This window comes from Theropithecus gelada, chromosome 6 (assembly GCF_003255815.1).
Source record: "Theropithecus gelada isolate Dixy chromosome 6, Tgel_1.0, whole genome shotgun sequence".
Taxonomy (NCBI): domain Eukaryota; kingdom Metazoa; phylum Chordata; class Mammalia; order Primates; family Cercopithecidae; genus Theropithecus; species Theropithecus gelada.
Window position 1 is genome coordinate 104762300 of NC_037673.1, and position 21430 is coordinate 104783729.

Here is a 21430-nt window from a genome sequence, read left to right on the forward strand (position 1 = left end):
TATAAGGGGTCTCCTCTTTTGCTTGGCTCTCATTCTGTCTTGTCGGCTGCCATGTAAGAAGTGCCTTTTGCCTTCTGCCTTCCACCATGATTGTGAGGCCTCTCAGCCACTTGGAACTGTGAGTAAAGCTTCTTTTTCTTTGTAAATTACCCAGTCTCAGGTATGTCTTTATCAGCAGTGTAAAAATGGACTAATACAGGTTACTATAGCCCTGTAGTATAATTTAAAGTCAGATAATGTGTTGCCTCCAGATTTGTTCTTTTCGCTTAGAATTAAACAACAAATTTCATTAAATGACCTGCCTAAAGGGTTTACCTTGTCTGGCCCCTACCATGGACTTTTTTTTTTTTTTTTTTTTTGAGACAGAGTCTCGCTCTTGTCGCCCATGCTGGAGGGCAGTGGCACGATCTTGGCTCACTGCAACCTCTGTCTTCCAGGTTCAAGAGATTTTCATACCTCAACCTCTCAAGTAACTGGGATTACAGGTGCCCACCACCAAGCCTGGCTAATGTTTGTATTTTTAGTAGAGACGGGGTTTCGCCATGTTGGCCAGCCTGGTTTTGAACTCTAACCTCAGGTGATCCACCTGCCTCAACCTTCTAAAGTGCTGAGATTGACTACAGGTGTGTGCCACTCTGTGTGGCCCCATGAACTCTTACTAATCTGAATGGATACTGGTTATAATCACAGACATGATACTATGAAACGAGCAAAACAAAAAAGGAAGATATAAGGGTTGAAGGCCTGGGAGAAAAATTTTGGGGGTATTACCTGGGCTGGTTGTATCAATTGAGTTATGAACAAGTGTTATTGGAGTAAGTAGCTATCAAGTGTGGTTTGAAATCTTACAGGTGAAGAAATTCTGACTGGTAAGTTCCAAGTTACAAATGGTAGAATGAGTTACTGAAGTTAAGCATAGATGAGTACTTTCGGAGGTGAAGCCATCCGAGGAACTTTGAGGCCTTGAGTATAAGAATCATTTATGATAATGTTGGGGGTTGAGCTGGAAAGAAAATAATCTTAAGCTACTTGCCAAATACCTCAGTAAATGAAAGGGAATGTCCGAGAGATAGATGAGAGTACTGAGAATGTAAATGTCCACAAATGGTTTCATTTATGCTATTATTATACCTATTGCATCTCTTATAATTATTTTCTATATAAACTTTTACTGCGTAACACAGTACCTGGCAAAGAGTAGGTACTCAATAAAAATTTTTTGAACATGCTTAATGTTGCAAAATGAAACCATCAGCATTTAGGTAGCAGTTTTTACTTAAATGTGTGACTCTCTCCACATATTCCTTGTATATAAATACCAAACAAAACCAAAACACTCAGCTAATGTATAGGGGTAAATTAGTCTGGAATCTGTGTGATAAAGTAATAAACTCATAATTCTCACAGAAAGAAAAGGATGCAGAGTAGTAGTCTTGACTAACACATCATTTATAGATAGGCAAAGTAGAAATTTGGTATGCTATGTTATTTAAGCAGGGCCAGAATATCCTCTAAAATCTCTTAGCCACAACCACTACTTTGGAAAGCCTATTGGGCAGTACGTACTAAAGAAGGAAATGTGCACACCCTGTGACTCAGTATATCCGCTCCTGGATATATACCCAATAGAAATACATATATAGTCTTTCAAAAAGGCATGTACAAGAATATTCACAGGAGCACCATTTATAATGACCCCAGGTAGAAACTGTCCAAATGTCAATCAATAGTAGAATACATAAATTGTGGGATACTTACCCAATGGGATACTCTGCAGTAATGAAAATAAACATTACAACTACATAGAGCAGTATGGCTGAATCTTACAAAAATAATATTAAGTGAAAAGACACCAAACGGTACATATTCTGTGATTCCATTTATATGGAGTTCAAAGAAAGGTGAAAGTAGTCAATGACATTCGAAGTTAGAATGGTGGTTCCCCTTGGTGGGGTGGGTGTAGAGACTGAAAGGGGCCACACAAGAGACCTCTAGAGTATAGACGGTGACTTGTTTCTTGATCTGTGTTCTGCTTGCAAGGACTTCTTCAGTCTGCAAAAATGTATAACCCGCACACTTTTGATATGTAAACTTCGCTATATTCATCTTGTACTTCAATGAAAAATTTTAGAAAAAAATTGTTCTAACTTAACATAGGACCAAAATGAAAGCATGCTTAACTTCTCTGTCTGTCTCTCTCTCTCTCTGTGTGTGTGTGTGTGTGTGTGTGTGTACGCGTGTGTATGTTAGTTTGTGTGTTGAGCTTTCTATGGCTATCTTTTCAGAATTATCTGGGAGAAGAAGGAGCTTTTTAAACTATATATGCCATGCTTACTTTTCTCTGTTACCCACTCTCTAACCATTATTATTACATTTCTTCTATGGACCATGTACCTCCTCTTCTTTCTCTTTTACTGAGAAACTATAGTTCGTTATTATTTTTGATAACAAAGTGTTGTATTCTTCAGATCTCTTGTGGTTGAAAAATAATGACTATTGGGCAAAGGATTTTTGTCTTAAAGATCCTTATTAAATTCTGAATGCCTCTTGGAGAAGTAGCATGTTAAGCATCATCAGACATTAATATGTACCTCAAATCAAGGGCTTGGGGAATTCAGGAGCAGTGGAGTCAGCATGGAAGTGGATAGCACAAGCATGTGAAATCATACTTTGAATGGTAGTCTTTATTCTGATAGGCAGGCTAGTGAGGGGCATAGTGCTGGAAGGGAAGGTGAAAAGTTGCTGAAGATTAATTTAGCCCATTTCACAAATTTGTGTAAGCCTAGCTCTTCGCTTTTCAAAAGCAGTTTAGATTAAGAGAAGTATATAGGAAAAAATAATTTAGAATAGAGGAGAAGGCTAGGGAAAAGTTCTTGAAATTTTAGAAAGAAGAACACATTTCTTTTCTGTAGTATAGCCAGGAATGGTGGTGGCTACAGGTGTAAGCAAATGGGTTTAGCAAAGACAAGGAGGGTATGGGTTAGGCATGTAACTTGGAAGGAGTTGAAGTAAAGTAGGATGTGGATTATGAAAGACACCTGGTTTCAGAAGTCAGTGAACAAAGGACTAAAGAAGGTCAGGTAGAGATGGAATCCAGTTAGTAAGAAAAAGCTTTAATTGTCTTTTGAGAAATTCAGTTAACCTAAAGTCTCCAGAACCTTAGTCATTACAAATAACTATTTTTGGCCTGGCCCAGTGGCTCATGCCTGTAATCCCAGCAGTTGGAATGCTGATGCAGTTGGATCACCTGAGGTCAGGAGTTTAAGACCAGCCTGGCCAACGTGGTGAAATCCTGTCTCTACTAAAAATATAAAAATTAGCCAGGCGTGGTGGTGGGCTCCTGTAATCCCAGCTACCCTAGAGGCTGAGGCAGGAGAATGGCTTGAACCCGGAAGGCCGAGGATGCATGAGCTGAAGTTGTACCATCAAGATTAACACTCCCTCTCAAAACAAAAACAAAAACAAAAAAACAAATAGCTACTTTCTGAAACTCTGGTAGTTAAATGGCTCTTGTTTGTTTGTTTGTTTGTTTCATAATAAGGCGCAGTTTTTGTGGAGCCTGAACATTGTTCTTATTCCACAAAGGACTTTTGTGTTTTTTACAAGGGGACAAATTACTCTGTCCTAATTAAAATTTAATTTTGGCGGGAACTCTTTTCTTTCCCCCAGTTTTTTGTTGCTAAGGCCATTAAGGAAGAATTAAGAAAGAGGTGAAGGAGATATATGTCAGAAGAAAGGTTGCAAGAGAAACAGGTGAGGGCAGGAAGATCAGTAAAGAAAGGTGAGGAAGATGAAAGGTAAAGAACAGGAGAGAAAGAAAATACAGAAATGGGAGGCAGATAAAAGGACAAACAAAAAGGGAGTAGGAAAAAGGAGATGAAAAAGAGGGCCTGAGGTAAGAAAAGCTTTTCATTCCCTCTTCTCTCACTTTTCCCATACTCCCCTGGTTGACTCAGGGTACTATGATATGACCCACTTCCCTCTTCTCTCCTGCTTTACTCTCCAGGTTTCCATTTTTATTGACTACTGACTTGCGAACTTTTCCTCTGTTTCTTTTTTAAACTGGAGCTGTACAAGGTAAGAATTCATAGACAAAAGGCATTGATTATATTTGCATTCTCAAATTAAAAATATTTGGAATTTAAAATAAAAATATTTATTGAACCAATCTTACTTAAAGGTGTCAAAACTCTTCCTTTATAGTTTAATAAAATCTAATATATAGATATAATTTGTGGTTCAGATACTTAGGAAAATTCATTATTATACTTGATTCAAGTTTTACGTCAGGAGCACAGTACAAATAGAAAGTTTGTTTATCTGTACTTACGTGATTCATTCCAAATTGTTGATTCCCAAAAGCTTTTATTGGGAGGTATTTAATAAGATAAAATGAAATGGGAAATATAGATATTTACCTTAATAATTTAGGCAACCCCCCACCCCGACACCCCACCGAACAGAAATCTGAAATGTAATTAATTGTAGCATTGGATCGGGAGGGACCTGGATGAGTATAGACTTGCATTATATATATAGTTATTTCAATTTTCTATTAATTGTGTTGTGGGTATTTAGATATAGCTTATGTTAGCAGTGTTATATAATTATTACAGATAGCTGTACCTTTTGATATAGTGAGCCTTTTCCAATTTTATTACTTATAAAATATTCATAGTCTTTGCTATTTATTAGGCTCAAGTGTAGGTGTGTTATTAGAAAAGAAAATTGCCAGATAACTCTGTCATGTTCGCTCATGGGTTGGATGGCATGAGATGAAATTCAAGTAATCTTGAAAACTGTTACTGAGATTCGTTTTTGTTCTCCTTTTGTGTGTAATAGAATTATATAGACTTTTTGGATAACTGCCATCAATTTCATATTATATTTGATCATGTTTTCCAGGATTTAATTCCTGTATTAAATCTAATACAAATTAATTGAACATAGGATTCTGTATTTTGATCAGTTAGCATTTTCTAGTATGATACAGTATTCTGTATCATCTTTTATTCATATAATTGTCTTTGTGTATTAAACATGAATTTAATCAGAAAATTTCATTGCCAGGCTTTATAAAATAATAATGACAATCCACGAGGGTTTCTTTTATTCCAAAGGACTATGATACAAAGGTAATATATAGATATGTTGATTCTGACTTTTTGCTAGCTATTTAACTCAACAGAAATTAATAAGTACGTGCTTTCTAGCTTTTAATGACAGCATACAATTTAGAGGCCTAATTTTAACTTAGTGGTTGCTCATTATAATTTTAAAATTATGCTGAGGAATTAAATCATAATTGTTTCTATTTTTAAGATAGGCCATGCTTTTAAGGTGATGGAGTAATTATTGCAAACACTTAAGATAATTTGGTATATGGGAAGTAAAACAAGCATGGACTAGTCACACTAGACCAATGAAACACTGGTCTTTTATTCTCCACAGGAATATGAAAGTCTAATTTAACTTTTTTTCAGATAAGTCAGTTTAAGTAGAGTTAATTTAATTTTTGTCTGCCCTTCTTATTGTTTTCTTGGGCGATTTGGGGGGAAGTTGCCTCTTTCCCATTTCCCAAAGTCAGAGACAGCTTTGATTTCTTGCTGAGTAGGTGTATGATGTAACTTGTGATTATAACTGAAAACCAAAGAACACAAGGGAAGTTTCTTGTTTGCTTCTAATTTTCCTTAGAGTCAAACAGATGATTAACAGGAAGTATGAAAAAGCTGATGCCTCAAGCTTCAGCTTTATCACCTCTAAGAAAGGTAGCTCAGTAGAATGACCATGTCTGGGGGTCTGAAGACACCAAGGAGCATGATGTCACCAACTCTTGGTAATCAGGCTTTTGTTTTAAATTGTTCAGCGATAAGACTGTTATAGCTCCCTGAATAAGTAAACCTCACATTGCAGGGCTTTTTGTAAAAGATTTACATGCTTGTGTTCATTTACTCATTTATTCATTTCGTGCCTTACTCCCCAGAGTATTTGAGGTAGCTAATGACAACAACATTCGGGAAAATATAAATATAAAATAAAATGAGAACCAGGAACAATGTAAGTTGTAACAGGATATTAAGACTATAGTTAATAGGATGTATGTATAGTTACTACCCTATAGCTATTATTTTGTCTCTAAGCTTTCCAAAGGCCAAAATGAAAAGGGAGATAAAGTCATATAACACTCTTAAGTAAAAGAAAGCATGTCACATTGCAGGGGAAGCAAAGCTTCTCATTGTATTGAGCCCTAATAGAATTTCTTACTGGAGGCTTTAATTCTGATTTTTGTAGTGGCAGTGCCCTTTACAATATCACTAAAGCTAATGTAAGAAGGAGATTCGTAAGGCCATCTCTTGCAGAATCTAGAATCCATCAGTGAAAGTGGAGGCCATGACATCAAAATGGTTCTATATGGGCCTAAGAATGCAGCAGTCTCTAAATTGATTTTATCCAATAATATAATCTAGATTTAGAATAATGGGGTGGTGGACTGGGTGTGTTTTTTAACAATCATTTCTTAGTGTCACTTCTCTCAGCTGAAGTTTGGATATGCAATGGATAATTGTATTCTGTGGGGAGTTCTCAGTTGTATTCTGAGGGGAGTTCTCTCTCGATTGCAGATATTCTATACTTGTTTGAGGCTAGATCTGTAAAATTAGTAGGATTTATTAGTTAATTCATTAGCTGAGTTTCAAAAATTTTGAAGCTGTATTTTTAAACAATTAGATATTTTCTATGTTAAAAATAATGTTTATGTTTGTGAAATTATAACTCCCACAAATTATTCAAGTCTTTTCCCTTGTTAGGATTAAAAAATATTGCTGATGATTGAAGGGTAATTTTTAGTGTTAAACTTCAACTTTTGCTAACAATTTTCATTTTACATTTTACTCATTGATATCTTACTATTTCTACCTTTTTTTTTTAAGTCGGAGTTGGATCTTGTAGTTGGTTATCTTGATTTCACTTTGTAGAGTTTTTTGATAGCTTTATAGATGATCAGTATTTCTGTAGGTTTTATAGATGAGTAAAGAGTACAGAAAATTTAGCTATTGTATGAAACATGTTCTATTTTGGAGGGAGGGTTTTTCTAAACAAATTTATTTGGTAGCTATTAAAATGGAAAAATTTAAAGTTTCCAAAAGATTCTTTGAGAGATACTTAATTTGATTCATTGACATTTGTCAATAAAGCCTCATAAGTAATTTTAACATGCCATTTAACAAAAATTACTAAAAGAACTAATCCTTAATTACTCTTCACTATGTGCTAAGCAGTATGCTATATATATAACATACTTTATATACTACTGGCAAACAGTCCTGCAAAGGAGTATTCCAGCCCTTCAGACAAGAACATTGAAGCTTAAAGAGATTAAGGAACTTTATCAGAATCGGTGTGGCAGGTTCAAACTCAAATAGAAACTTCCTGACAGAAGTTTTTCTGTCAGAGAAACTGACAGAAAGTTTCTCTGTCAGGAAGTTTCTATTTTATACAATCAATGTTGCATGGTTACTAAGCCAACAGATGTGTAATCAGAGGGACTTTAGTTCAAATCCTCTGTGCTATTGAAGTATCACCACAGGCAAAATCACATAACCTCTATGAGATAAGATTCCTTACTGGTTAAAAGTGGCAAGTCATCTCATAGAATTGTCTTGAAAGTTAAGTGAAATAGCGCTTGCAAAAATGTTTAGTACAGTGCCTGGTATATAGCTAAGTTCAATAAATGGTAGCTATAAAGAAAGAAGATGTTTCCTTCATGCCTCCTAAGTAGAGTTTTCAGTATTTTCGTTTTGGAGACAACAGTCCCCTTAGCATAGATATTTTAGTTCTTTTTAGTTATGTAATACCGAAAGGTAAGAAATTACCAGCAGGTGGAGCTCAGTGTCAGAAAAATCAAATTTCTGAAATTGAGGTATTTTATCACCTTGTTTTAAAAATAAAATTAAATGCATATAGTTTTAAAATGTATATGTGAAGGCCTTCCTTTTTTAATCCTACCTACCAAAAGTTATCACCCTGCAACTTGGTTTTTAAATATGTAGAAAGAATGCTTTTGTTATAATTATTTTAAATCATTTGCTATATCTGGTGTCATATATAAGGTGTGACAGTTCATTTGAATGAATAAGACATTTTTAATGTGAACATAATTTATAAAGATTGTCTTTGATCATTTCATACAATAATTGGACTGATAATCTTAAATTGAACTTGACAAAACCCTCAAATCTGCCATTCCTACAGTCTTCTTAGTAAAGGGTATTTTCAGTCAATTGCTTAAGTCAAAATCTTGGGAATCACCCTTGTGTTCACTTTTTTCCAAATCCTATTAGCAAGTTGTCTTGATATTACCTCCAAAATATATCCCAAATCTGACCTCTTGATAACATATCCATTGTGATCATCCTAGTAAATTCACCATAAGTTAAGGTCTGAACTACTTCAGCCAGTTTACCTGTTTGTTCCCTTACACTTTGTACATTTTATTTTCTGTATAATAGCTTGAGTTATCTTAATGTATAAATGAGATTTTATATTTCTTCTGCTTATGACCCTCCATTGGTATTCCTGTATAACTAGAATAAAATTCTATTCCTCACCATGAACTCAATTAGATGATCTCATCCCTGCTTACTTCCCCTCATTATTTCCTACCAGTCCTCACCCATCACACTCCAGCCATTGAGGTCCTATTGTCCTTTGGGTACAGTAAGTTTCTTCTTATTTTTGGGCCTTTATGTTTTATCTCCTTTTAATACTTATTCCCCAGATCTTCATATGACCAACTGCCTTCTTTTGATAATTTCAGGTCAAATGATACTTCTTTGGGAGATCTCTGACTACTTCAGCTGTAATAGACCCTATCTGACCCCTGCCATCATTATTTATCTTATTGCCTTTTTCCTTTTCTTGCAAAGCACTTACTTTAGTATTTTTACCATTTCAACTATTAGTACAATTATTAAGAATTTACTCTGTGGTAGGTTGGTTCTAATAATTTACTCTGTGGAAGGTTAGTTCTAAATATTTCCATGCATTAAATACTAATATATGTACTTTGGTATGTATGAACTCATTTGATTATGGTATGTGTGTATGTTTTTATTATCTGTCTTCTACTATAATCCCTGCTTGTTCCTCAGACTGTAGCTTTAAAAAGGTAGGCACTTTCATTATGTTTACTACTATTTCCTCTGCCTTGTACAGTGCTTGCTACGTAGAGGAGGCTAAGTAAATATTTTTTGAATATTGGACAAGCTCTTAGAACTCATATCAACAAATAGAGTCACCAAATATTTATGTAAAATAATCTCCTAGGGGATAGGGAACATTTCAATGGAAGAAATCATACCTGACTGATTATTCTTAGAGCCTTTTTTTAGTGAAGGTAGTGTATATAAAATAAGCTACTTAGGTTTCAGAAAATACATTGACAATGTTTTTTACCAAAGGTTACTAAATGTTAAATCACTGCTGAAATGGGAAATGGGCTTTTAGCATGACCCAAGAACAGGTTTAAAATCAGAAGCCAAAAAGTAGGAATAGATGTCTATTTGACTAGAAAAGTATAAAGAGCAAGGTGCCCCAGCAATTGATTATCATATCTGTTATGGTTTGAATTATGTGCCCCCAAAAGATATCTTTAAGTTGTAATACTCAATACCTGTGTACGTGGCCTAATTTGGAAATAAGGTCTGTAGTTGTAAACTAGTTAATATGGTGAGCTCTAATCCAGTGTGACTGGTGCCCTTAGAAGAAGAGAAGAGAGACTGACATACAGGGAAGACAGCCATGTGAAGACAGAGGCAGATATTGGAATTATGCTATCACAAGCAAAAGAATGCCTGGGGCTACCAGAAACTATAGGAGGTAAGGAAGGGTTATCCCCTAGAAGTTTTGGAGGGAGCATGGCCTTGCTAATACCTTGATTTCAGACTTCTGGCCTCCAGAACTGTAGGATAATAAATTTCTGTTGTTTTAAGTCACCGGATTTCTCGTACTGTGTTACAGCAGCCCTAGGGAATTAATACAACATCTGTTTTGATTATTGTCTTTATAAATGATCTGGAAGAGGAGGGTCTTCCTAGTGAGGTATCTAGATGATATTAAAGTTTTCTAGTTGTGAAGAGCAAAACCAGTGAGTACAGATGATGAACAAAGAAACACCAAAATTAGCTTCTCTCTGGGCTAGACCAGGCAACAAATCCAGCATCTTAAGAGTTTATATTCTTTGACTGTAAGCATTGATTTCAACTCATTTAATGTTGAAAATTGCTTCCAGATTTAATGTTTTATGATTTTATGAACCTGGGTAAGTGCCTGGCACCTAATGAATGCTTAATGAATATTTAAAAAATAAATAAGTGAAACCAATCAGGGAATAAAATACAGGAAAATATAATTTTATTTTAATGAAAATATAAACTTATTCTGGTATAAAGTAAACAAATTATGTTTACAGTTAGAGAAAAATGAGTGTAGGGAATGATTGAGAAACTGTAAATATTGTTTACTGAATGTATCAACACTTAAGTAGAAAAACAAAATTAATAAATTGTTAATTTATCTTTGGAGACTCTTTTTTTTGGCAAAAAAATACCTTTGGTGAAATAGAGCAGGGACTTAATCTAAGAAACATAGTATAATAGTTAATTGCATAGTTTCTGGAACAAAGTTGCTTGGATTTGAATATGTGGCATCAGTCATTTTTTGGCTATGTAAGTTTGGTCAAGTTAAACTTTCTTTACCTCAGTTTTCTCATCTGTAAACTAGGGCTTGTAATAGAAACTATTTCATAGGGTTAATGTGGGGAATTAAATGAGATAATCCATCTAAAATGCCGAGAACAATGCCTGCTCCTAAAAATTCTTTACTCTATATTGTCTATTATTGTTTATTAAATGTAAAATTTTATAAAATTATTCTCAGTATACAAAATGAGATTTATTTTGATGGACGTGATATAAAGAATGATTGTTGCAGACAATAAAATATAAAAAGTGAATACCCCCCAAGAAAACTGGAGGAAATTATCCTAAGAGGCAAGAAAATTAAAAAAAAAAAATTTTTTTTATTGCATCTAATTATAAAGGGAGCCAGAGTTTAAAGAAGGAGATGTTTATGTTAGAATTGTGACCCGGGAAAGTTTTACTGGGTAAGACTTTTGACTCTCTTGCTCTTTTCTGTTTTTCTTACTTGTTTTCATAAAGTTTCTTGAACTTTGGTCCGTTAGAAAGAATGTTCTGTACAATACCTGAATATACCTGGCATCTAGTAGTTGTATAGTACAACATCTAGTAGTTGTATATTTATTTTAAAAAATGAAGGAATAAAGCAGAGATTTATAAAACAATTAACAAATTATTATAGAATAGGTTATCAAAAGTGGAGCCTTACTTTCCGATTAAACATTTATGGTTTTGAGTATCCCACTCTACTTCCTCTCTAGCCGTGCCACTTCATTGTGTGTTAAGTGTAGTACATTCTTGTGGCAAGGAAATTTAAAATTTTTATTTCTGTTTAGACCTTAGAGATCATTTGCACATACTTTATATTCTTTACCTTTGAACAGAAGAATTATAAAATATTAGAGAGTTATACCTCAATAAAAAATAAAAAAATTAAAACACGTTGGATTAAGAAAAGCTTTGTAGCACAGCTATCTGCAAGGTTTTGTTTCAAGAACTGCTTGAAAGTTTGGTCTATTCTCAGAGACCTTGAGATTAAAAACCTAAAATAAGAAGACTTCTATATGTTTCTTAGGAATAAAATCAGGTATTTTTATTTATCTTATTTAAAAAATCAAAGGCCAGGTGCAGTGGCTCACGCCTGTAATCCCAGCACTTTGGGAGGCTGAGGTGGGTGGATCACCTGAGGTCAGGAGTTCCAGACTAGCCTGGCTAACATGGTAAAACCCCATCTATACTAAAAATACAAAAAAAAAAAAAAAAAATTAGCCAGGTGTGGTGGCGAGCGTCTGTAATTCCAGCTACTCAGGAGACTGAGGCAGGAGAATCACTTGAACCTGGGAGGCAAAGGTTGCAGAGAGCCGAGATGGCGCCATTGCACTCCAGCCTGGGCGACAAGAGTGAAACTCTGTCTCAAAAAAAAACAAATAATAATAATAATAAAAATCAAGTAGAACAGAGATTTATTTCTTAGATAGTGTATATTCACTTAATGTACAAGGATTTTCTCTTTGTTGCTTGAAAACGCAACATTTGTTGGCTGTATCTGTACCTTTAATCCAGAACTGACTAGTATACTTCCGTGCCAACAGGGGGAGATAGTATGAAATAGGAGATCCAGATTTGCACCTCTCTTCTATCTTGCTTTTGCCTCAGACAGGAAGGTTTGTTGGTAAATTGACTTCCTTGGGCCCACTGTCACTATCTCTTAGCTAAATTTTGAGATGGAGCAGAAAATGAAATGTCCTCATTGTAAAGGTCAGCTGGAGCCTGGTGTCGGCTCCCAATCCTGTAAAACATGTGCTTTAATGTTCAGCTCTGAGCCTTCCACATCAGAAGTCCACAGAGATCAGGTAAGGGGAAGTTCTGTTTCAGGCCTACTTTACTCAGGGCCTAGACATTATCTAAGAGTCCAGCAGGTCATCTATTTTATGCGGCTGCTTCAAATGGGGAGGATAATTTCTCTTGACTTCTGTATCTGGGGGTAAACAAAATTCTTTTGAACAATGCTGTCACTCAGATGCTAAACCAAAGTCATTGAAAAAAATGAAAGTGGCTTCTTTTCCATTTGTATTTTATTTCATTTTTTTCCTTAATTCACCTCTCAGTTTTGAGAAAAATATGTCCTTTCCAGTATTTCAATACATGGAAGGTAAAAGACAGTGCAGTTTTATCGACTATTTGAGGAGAAACATGGCTCAGATTTTAAACTGAATATTCAACAAAGATAGTATTAAGATTTCTATTTTTCAAATTTCAGTTTCTATTCTGGCTGGTGAGCTCAATTTAGCCTTGTTATTTTCAATGTCTGTCACCAAAGGAAAATAATAATGTTTTTCTTGAACATAGGTATTTAATAGTTGGTGACAATAACTGGTAAAGCTTTTCATTATGATATGTAACTGTATAATTCAATGCTAATTTTATAATCAGTGTTTATGGTTTAATTTAGTAACTTGGAATACACTAATTCCTTACTCTTTTAATGTATAAAATATAATTTCTGTTACTAATAGGAACGTAGCCCTATTTTCAATCTGTTGTGTTGGTGAATAATTATATTTGTATGTCATTTGACAATTTAAACTTAATTGCCTGCATTCTCTTGAGTCCCTTATTTAATGCCTCTCTTTTTTAGGCTTTCTTTTTCCAGATTCACTATATTAGGAAAACCTAATTCTGGCCTTCAAATAAGAATTGTAAATGCCGAAGAAGTTTATATATTTTCTTTATTTTGAAGATAGTTGAAATGCATACACGATTCTCGCTTTAATATTACTACATCCAGTATTTGGCTTATGGTGTTCCAAATATGTGTCCTATATTATTGGATAAGTACTGTTTGTAAATATAATGACCATTACTCGTGTGCATAAGTTTTGCGTTATCTGGTTTATAAATTTATAAAAATATTAGAGGATATTGAATCCATTGGGATTGTCTTCTCCAAATTATCATTTTATATATAATAATGTCTCTGAAGCCTGAGATAATTAATGACTCACATGGCTAGCTAGTGACTTGCATAACTTAAATTTTTTTTAAGAAAAGTCTTGCTTTCTTGTTACTCTTCAATCTCTGATATATATTCTTTTATGCTTCTTCTTTAATATTTTTCTGTTTTTTTATACACACTGTCGTCTTTTCAAAACCATTTTGTGCTTTTTATTTCTTATTTTTGAAATTGTTCTTAATTCTCAAATTTTATTAACTTTTTTCTTTTATATTAGAATCTTCAATCTCTGATATACATTCTTTTATTATCCTTCTTTAATATTTTTCTATGCATTTTTTATACATACCGTCATTGTCTTTTCAAAACAATTTGGTGCTTTTTCTTATTTTTGAAATAGTTCTTAATCCTCTTAAATTTTATTAACTTTTTTCTTTTATATTAGTTCTACTACATATCTTCAAAGTAAAGTAGAAAAGATTACAACTTTATTATTTTTCTCATTTATGTCAATTCTGTTTAGAGTAAATAGAATAAGAATTTTTGCTTTGATGGCTACCAGCCACCATCCTTGGGAAGACATTACATATAAGGATGCACACTGACTCTTGAAATTTTAAAACAATTCAACAAATAAATACTTAATTGAACTCTCATAATTATGAACTTCTACCCATTGCCTTGATGATTTGTCTTTGGTTATTAACTAATACTGATGTAAGTATAATGACACCTCTTGATAAACCTAAAAATATACTTTTAAGTACTTCTCATTGTCAGTCTGCTCAGTCAGATGTTATTATACTCACTTGGAGACATACATACTCAGTTACACATACCTGAATTGATCATAGGAAGCCTTTGTATTCTTATGGAGTCACTGTTTAGCCTCTGTGTTTTATACAGATGTTCTTGACATCTTTTGTTTTTATTTTCTGGTATTCTTCATTTATTTATTTATTTATTTATTTATTTGTTTATTTATTTATTTCGGTGAATTCTTACCACCATAAGGTACATGCTGACTCACAAGAGTATATTTTAGGCAGAAGTTGTCCTTTTATCAGAAACTGACATTCCTCTGGAGATGAGACTAGTCTAGACCTAGTTTTCGGGTAAGCCATAGCCCCTCAAGCTGCTTTTCTGGGTCATCTGTTCCCTCCAAGTAGTGTGTCATATTGATACTGTATTATGTATGGTAGATCGATTCTTCACTGGGATTTCACTTCCCTCACCTATTATAATACAATTTTCCATCTTCTAAGAATTTTTAAATTTGGCCTTTGAAAGCTCATTCTGATAAGCAAACTTCCTGTTCAACAGAAGACTGCTCCTTCTCCCGTATCCCATGTAATTCAGCATTGAGAAGTGGCTATTAATGTGGGCTTTATTATTCCTTTACCCTCGTGTGAAAGTCTTTGTGTTTTCAAGGCTTGTGGAGTTTGGTTGTACTGCATTGTATCCCTGCTCATTGTTGAAATCTTTGGAACTTCTCTTCATTCCTCCTTATTCATCAATACATGTACTCTCTGTTTTAGTCTCTTTTTCTACTTTTGGCCATTTTGGGATGACTTTAGCAGTCATGTGAAAGACCCACCTCAAATTTAGTTTCTGCATTTATTGATCTAAAAATAGTGTTGACTGAAGGATGATAACTGATAAGCAAATTTAGGTCAAGAGACTTTTTCTAAGAAAGACAGAAGAAGGCTCTTAGGTTCTTCTTGTTTCTGTTGAGTAACTGGCACCAATTCTGAACTGCTTACTTCATTTACAAATTTCATTTAATGAGACACATAAAACCTTATTTATCTAGGTTAATTTTAGACATATTCCTGCCGCAGTAGCTGAAAGCAACCCTAACTGAAAGAGTAAGTAAAATGTTGGTAAAAATAGATAATATTACTTAGCACAGTACTGCTAGTTTCATCACTGTAGTTTGTTTGTTCCTGTTTTAGAAGGTGCTTGCTCCCAAATGCAGGAACTTCTTGTGGCACTGAGTTTATGAAGGTAGAATTCTAGTGCATCAATTAGATGTTCTAGTGGGTTTTAAAATCTGGCCATCACACCTTGCTTTTGTAAATATCTATGTTTTGGAGTCCTGGTACTTTCCCTTCTGCCAGCTCCATACTTTCTGATTGAATTCTTAGAAAGCTTTTACTGCTGCCGATTGGCAATCATGTCACAAAATATTTTAAAGCTATGTGTATATTTCAGTGTTTGGTGATGTGATAATAGTATTTATGAAAATAAATTCATGAGTTCTTGAAATGTATTATAGGGCTCAACTTTTTAATAAGAATAAAATAAATATTGTAAGGAATTGATTCTAATGGCTGTTAAACATATTGAGAAAATAAGGTAATTGTATTTCACATTGCCCTTTCTGATTGTTTAGCTTTAGGTACTTCTTTGGATGCTCAGTTTCTAATTAATTTCTAGCAAAAGGTTTATTCTAGCTGTGAACGGTATAATTGTTATATAGCATCTCCCTTGAAAGCATATACATGCATACATATATATGTATATAAACTGTTTATGTACATATACATATATATGAAGTTTATATATGTATAAACTGTTTTTGCTCTTTTCTTAAAGAAGAGGGTGAGAGAGAATGAGGAGCAGTAGAAAGTATGGTCAAAGTTAGAAAATAAATCAAAAGGGTAATGATAGGTGAATGCTTTAATATGTGTCTAATATTTTAGCCAAATAATCCTTAGAGTCTTTATAGTTTGCTTTTTATGATACTTTTCTATGGATTTAAAAATGTCTTGTATAAACTTTATTTTGATGAATAAATGTATCTGTAGGGATATGAGAACACTGTGAATATATGATAAAAATTTACCCCCAGATATAGACTGTAACTTACCGTGAGGGGACTGGGAAAGAGGAAAAGTATGAAGTGGTTTTTAGCCTTTTTATTCAATCACAGCAGGTAAGATATTTCTATATTCCTAATGTCATAAAGGTGTATATCCTGCAGTAATTAGTAGAAACAGACTGTTTGTTTTGTTTGTGGTAGTGAAAAAGCATTGGCTGCCTTAAAGTCTCTCTTTGCCAATAATTTTTTTTAATTAAAGAAGCACACCAAAATAGATTACTCTGTTCCAGAACGTGTTATTGCTAATCCATTGTAAGTGGTGACAGAACAAAGTATAAATACTTTATTAGATGTAGCTACATCTTGTAAGTCAATTCCTATCTCACCAGATGTTGCTAGCTGGAATCTAGACATCATCTAAGATACTATTTACTAGAATCACAGAAATCCTTGGTTATGTGGTTTATCTGTTGCATTATTTCACCCAAAGCAAGGTTGGCTTTTCCTTTGCATTTAAGTTAACAGAAATAAGGTACATGATCATTTTAAGGAATTGGGCTTACAAAGAAGGAGGTGACTTTTTTTTTCTTTTTTTTTTTTATCCTAAAGGGAGTCACTAAAAATGTCTGGCTGTCAAGAAATGAGTAACTCTCTAGTGATAGGTTTTCTATGAATGAGGGAAATAGTAACAGAATAAGAGGGCCAGTTGATTAAAAAATGTTCCAGAAATATGACCTTGTCTCCAAGTCAAAAATACTTTAAAATATCGGGGGGAAAAGTTATAAAATACAGATAGAAGTAATTACAAAGCAATCTCGTAGCCTTGAGTCATCAGGAGAAAGTCAAACCATGTACATTTTGAACTGTTTAAAAAGACAGAAATACATAATTTGGTTTTTCAAGATAATCTTTTTTTCCTAAGATTGAAAACCTTATACTTTATTAAAATAATTTTCATTTTAATCAAGAGTTAGTAGAAAACTTAGGTGTGATTTTTAGAACACTCAACAATAAAGACTGGCATTAAATTGCATCTATTTGGTATTTGAGAATTATATGGACAGATACAACCGTAAATGCTTTATTATTTTTTTTTATTATACTTTGTGTTCTAGGGTACATGTGCACAACGTGCAGATTTGTTACATATGTATACATGTGCTATGTTGGTTTGCTGCACTCATTAACTCGTCATTTACATTAGTTATATCTCCTAATGCTATCGCTCCCCCCTCCCCCACCCCACAGTAGGCTCCGTATGTGATGTTCCGTGTCCTGTGTCCAAGTGTTCTCATTGTTCAGTTCCCAGCTATGAGTGAGAACATGTGGTGTTTGGTTTTCTGTTCTTGGAATAGTTTGCTGAGAATGATGGTTTCCAGGTGCATCCATGTCCCTACAAAGGACACAAACTCATCTTTTTTTATGGCTGCATAGTATTCCATGGTGTATATGTGCCACATTTTCTTAATCCAGTTTGTCACTGCTGGACATTTGGGTTGATTCCAAGTCTTTGCTATTGTGAATAGTGCCGCAATAAACATACGTGTGCATGTGTCTTTATAGCAGCATGATTTAAATCCTTTGAATATATACCCAGTAATGGGATGGCTGGGTCAAATGGTATTTCTAGTTCTAGATCCTTGAGGAATCGCCACACTGTCTTCCACAATGGTTGAACTAGTTTACAATCCCACCAACAGTGTAAAAGTGTTCCTATTTCTCCACATCCTCTCCAGCACCTGTTGTTTCCTGACTTTTTAATGATTGCCATTCTAACTGGTGTGAGATGGTATCTTATTGTGGTTTTGATTTGCATTTCTCTGATGGCCAGTGATAATGAGCATTTTTTCATGTGTCTGTTGGCTGCATAAATGTCTTCTTTTGAAAAGTGTCTGTTCATATCCTTTGCCTACTTTTTGATGGGGTTGTTTGTTTTTTTCTTGTAAATTTGTTTGAGTTCTTTGTAGGTTCTGGATATTAGCCCTTTGTCAGATGAGTAGATTGCAAAAATTTTCTCCCATTCTGTAGGTTGCCTGTTCACTCTGATGGTAGTTTCTTTTGCTGTGCAGAAGCTCTTTAGTTTAATTAGATCTAATTTGTCAATTTTGGCTTTTGTTGTCATTGCTTTTGTTGTTTTAGACATGAAGTCCTTTCCCATGCCTGTGTCCTGAATGGTATTGCCTAGGTTTTCTTCTAGGATTTTTATGGTTTTAGGTCTAATATTTAAGTCTCTAATCTATCTTGAATTAATTTTAGTATAAAGTGTAAGGAAGGGATCCAGTTTCAGCTTTCTACATATGGCTAGCCAGTTTTCCCAGCACCATTTATTAAATAGGGAATCCTTTCCCCATTTCTTGTTTTTGTCAGGTTTGTCAAGGATCAGATGGTTGTAGATGTGTGGTATTATTTCTGAGGGCTCTGTTCTGTTCCATTGGTCTATATCTCTGTTTTGGTACCAGTACCATGCTGTTTTGGTTACTGTAGCCTTGTAGTATAGTTTGAAGTCAGGTAGCATGATGCCTCCAGCTTTGTTCTTTTGGCTTAGGATTGTCTTGGCAATGCGGGCTGTTTTTTGGTTCCATATGAACTTTAAAGTAGTTTTTTCCAATTCTGTGAAGAAAGTCATTGGTAGCTTAATGGGGATGGCACTGAATCTATAAATTACCTTGGGCAGTATGACCATTTTCACGATACTGAATCTTCCTATCCATGAGCATGGTATGTTCTTCCATTTGTTTGTGTCCTCTTTTATTTCATTGAGCAGTGGTTTGTAGTTCTCCTTGAAGAAGTCGTTCACATCCCTTGTAAGTTGGATTCCTAGGTATTTTATTCTCTTTGAAGCAATTGTGAATGGGAGTTCATTCATGATTTGGCTCTGTGTTTGTCTGTTATTGGTGTATAAGAATGCTTGTGATTTTTGCACATTGATTTTGTATCCTGAGACTTTGCTGAAGTTGTTTATCAGCTGAAGGAGATTTTGGGCTGAGACGATGGGGTTTTCTAAATATACAATCATGTCATCTGCAAACAGGGACAATTTGACTTCTTCTTTTCCTAATTGAATACCCTTGATTTCTTTCTCTTGCCTGATTGCCCTAGCCAGAACTTCCAACACTATGTTGAATAGGAGTGGTGAGAGAGGGCATCCCTGTCTTGTGCCAGTTTTCAAAGGGAATTTTTCCAGTTTTTGCCCATTCAGTATGATATTGGCTGTGGGTTTGTCATAAATAGCTCTTATTATTTTGAGGTACATTCCATCAATACCGAATTTATTGAGCGTTTTTAGCATGAAGGGCTGTTGAATTTTGTCAAAAGCCTTTTCTGCATCTATTGAGATAATCATGTGGTTCTTGTCTTTGGTTCTGTTTATATGCTGGATTATGTTTATTGATTTGCGAATGTTGAACCAGCCTTGCATCCCAGGGATGAAGCCCACTTGATCATGGTGGATAAGCTTTTTGATGTGTTGTTGAATCCGGTTTGCCAGTATTTTATTGAGGATTTTTGCATCGATGTTCATCAGGGATATTGGTCTAAAATTCTCTTTTTTTCTTGTGTCTCTGCCAGGCTTTGGTATCAGGATGATGTTGGCCTCATAAAATGAGTTAGGGAGGATTCCCTCTTTTTCTATTGATTGGAATAGTTTCAGAAGGAATGGTACCAACTCCTCCTTATACCTCTGGTAGAATTCAGCTGTGAATCCATCTGGTCCTGGACTTTTTTTGGTTGGTAGGCTATTAATTATTGCCTCAATTTCAGAGCCTACTATTGGTCTATTCAGGGATTCAACTTCTTCCTGGTTTAGTCTTGGAAGAGTATAAGTGTCCAGGAAATTATCCATTTCTTCTAGGTTTTCCAGTTTATTTGCGTAGAGGTGTTTATAGTATTCTCTGATGGTAGTTTGTATTTCTGTGGGGTCGGTGGTGATATCCCCTTCATCATTTTTAATTGCGTCGATTTGATTCTTCTCTCTTTTCTTCTTTATTAGTCTTGCTAGTGGTCTGTCAATTTTGTTGATCTTTTCAAAAAACCAACTCCTGGATTCATTGATTTTTTGGAGGGTTTTTTGTGTCTCTATCTCCTTCAGTTCTGCTCTGATCTTAGTTATTTCTTGCCTTCTGCTAGCTTTGGAATGTGTTTGCTCTTGCTTCTCTAGTTCTTTTAATTGCGATGTTAGAGTGTCAATTTTAGATCTTTTCTGCTTTCTCTTGTGGGCATTTAGTGCTATAAATTTCCCTCTACACACTGCTTTAAATGTGTCCCAGAGATTCTGGTATGTTGTATCTTTGTTCTCATTGGTTTCAAAGAATATCTTTATTTCTGCCTTCATTTCGTTATGTACCCAGTAGTCATTCAGGAGCAGGTTGTTCAGTTTCCATGTAGTTGAGCGGTTTTGATTGAGTTTCTTAGTCCTGAGTTCTAGTTTGATTGCACTGTGGTCTGAGAGACAGTTTGTTATAATTTCTGTTCTTGTACATTTGCTAAGGAGTGCTTTACTTCCAATTATATGGTCAATTTTGGAGTAAGTACGATGTGGTGCTGAGAAGAATGTATATTCTGTTGATTTGGGGTGGAGAGACCTTTTCTAAGCAGGTTAGTATTCTCTTTTCAACAGAGACTTCAAATGGTATATTGTGATTGTTTTCTTTCATGTAGCCCTTAAAACTTCAGCAATAGTGATATTACTCTGTTTTTTCCATGTGTTTTACAATAAAAAAAATCATTTGGTGTCTCACTGAGCTACACTGAAATTTAATAAATTTGTGTCACTGAACGAAGCATTTCTGAAATGTGGATCCAAAATTTCCTGTGTTTATATTCAAGGGCCTCTCCTCTTATTGTTTTATCTTTAAGTTTCTGATCATTTTATGTCATTAATATTTCATAGTTTTCATTCATGTCTAAATTCTCTTACCATCCCAGGCCAAAAATGGCTCTTTTCTTGAGATGTGGTATTAA

The 21430-nt window shown here is 34.5% G+C and overlaps 1 protein-coding gene across 4 annotated transcripts in view; it reads left to right on the forward strand.

Annotated features, from left to right (window-relative positions):
* FER (FER tyrosine kinase) overlaps positions 1 to 21430 on the forward strand; it is a 437039-nt gene that overhangs the window by 164297 nt on the left and 251312 nt on the right. The window contains exon 1 of one of the 4 annotated variants that reach the window (XM_025387377.1): positions 12364 to 12547. The exons of the other annotated variants lie outside the window; for them this stretch is intronic. Within the exon in view, the coding sequence (XP_025243162.1) occupies positions 12419 to 12547 (129 nt within the window). The 5' untranslated portion in view covers positions 12364 to 12418. Of the gene's footprint in view, positions 1 to 12363; positions 12548 to 21430 lie in introns of those variants that run through there. 4 annotated transcript variants of the gene reach the window in all.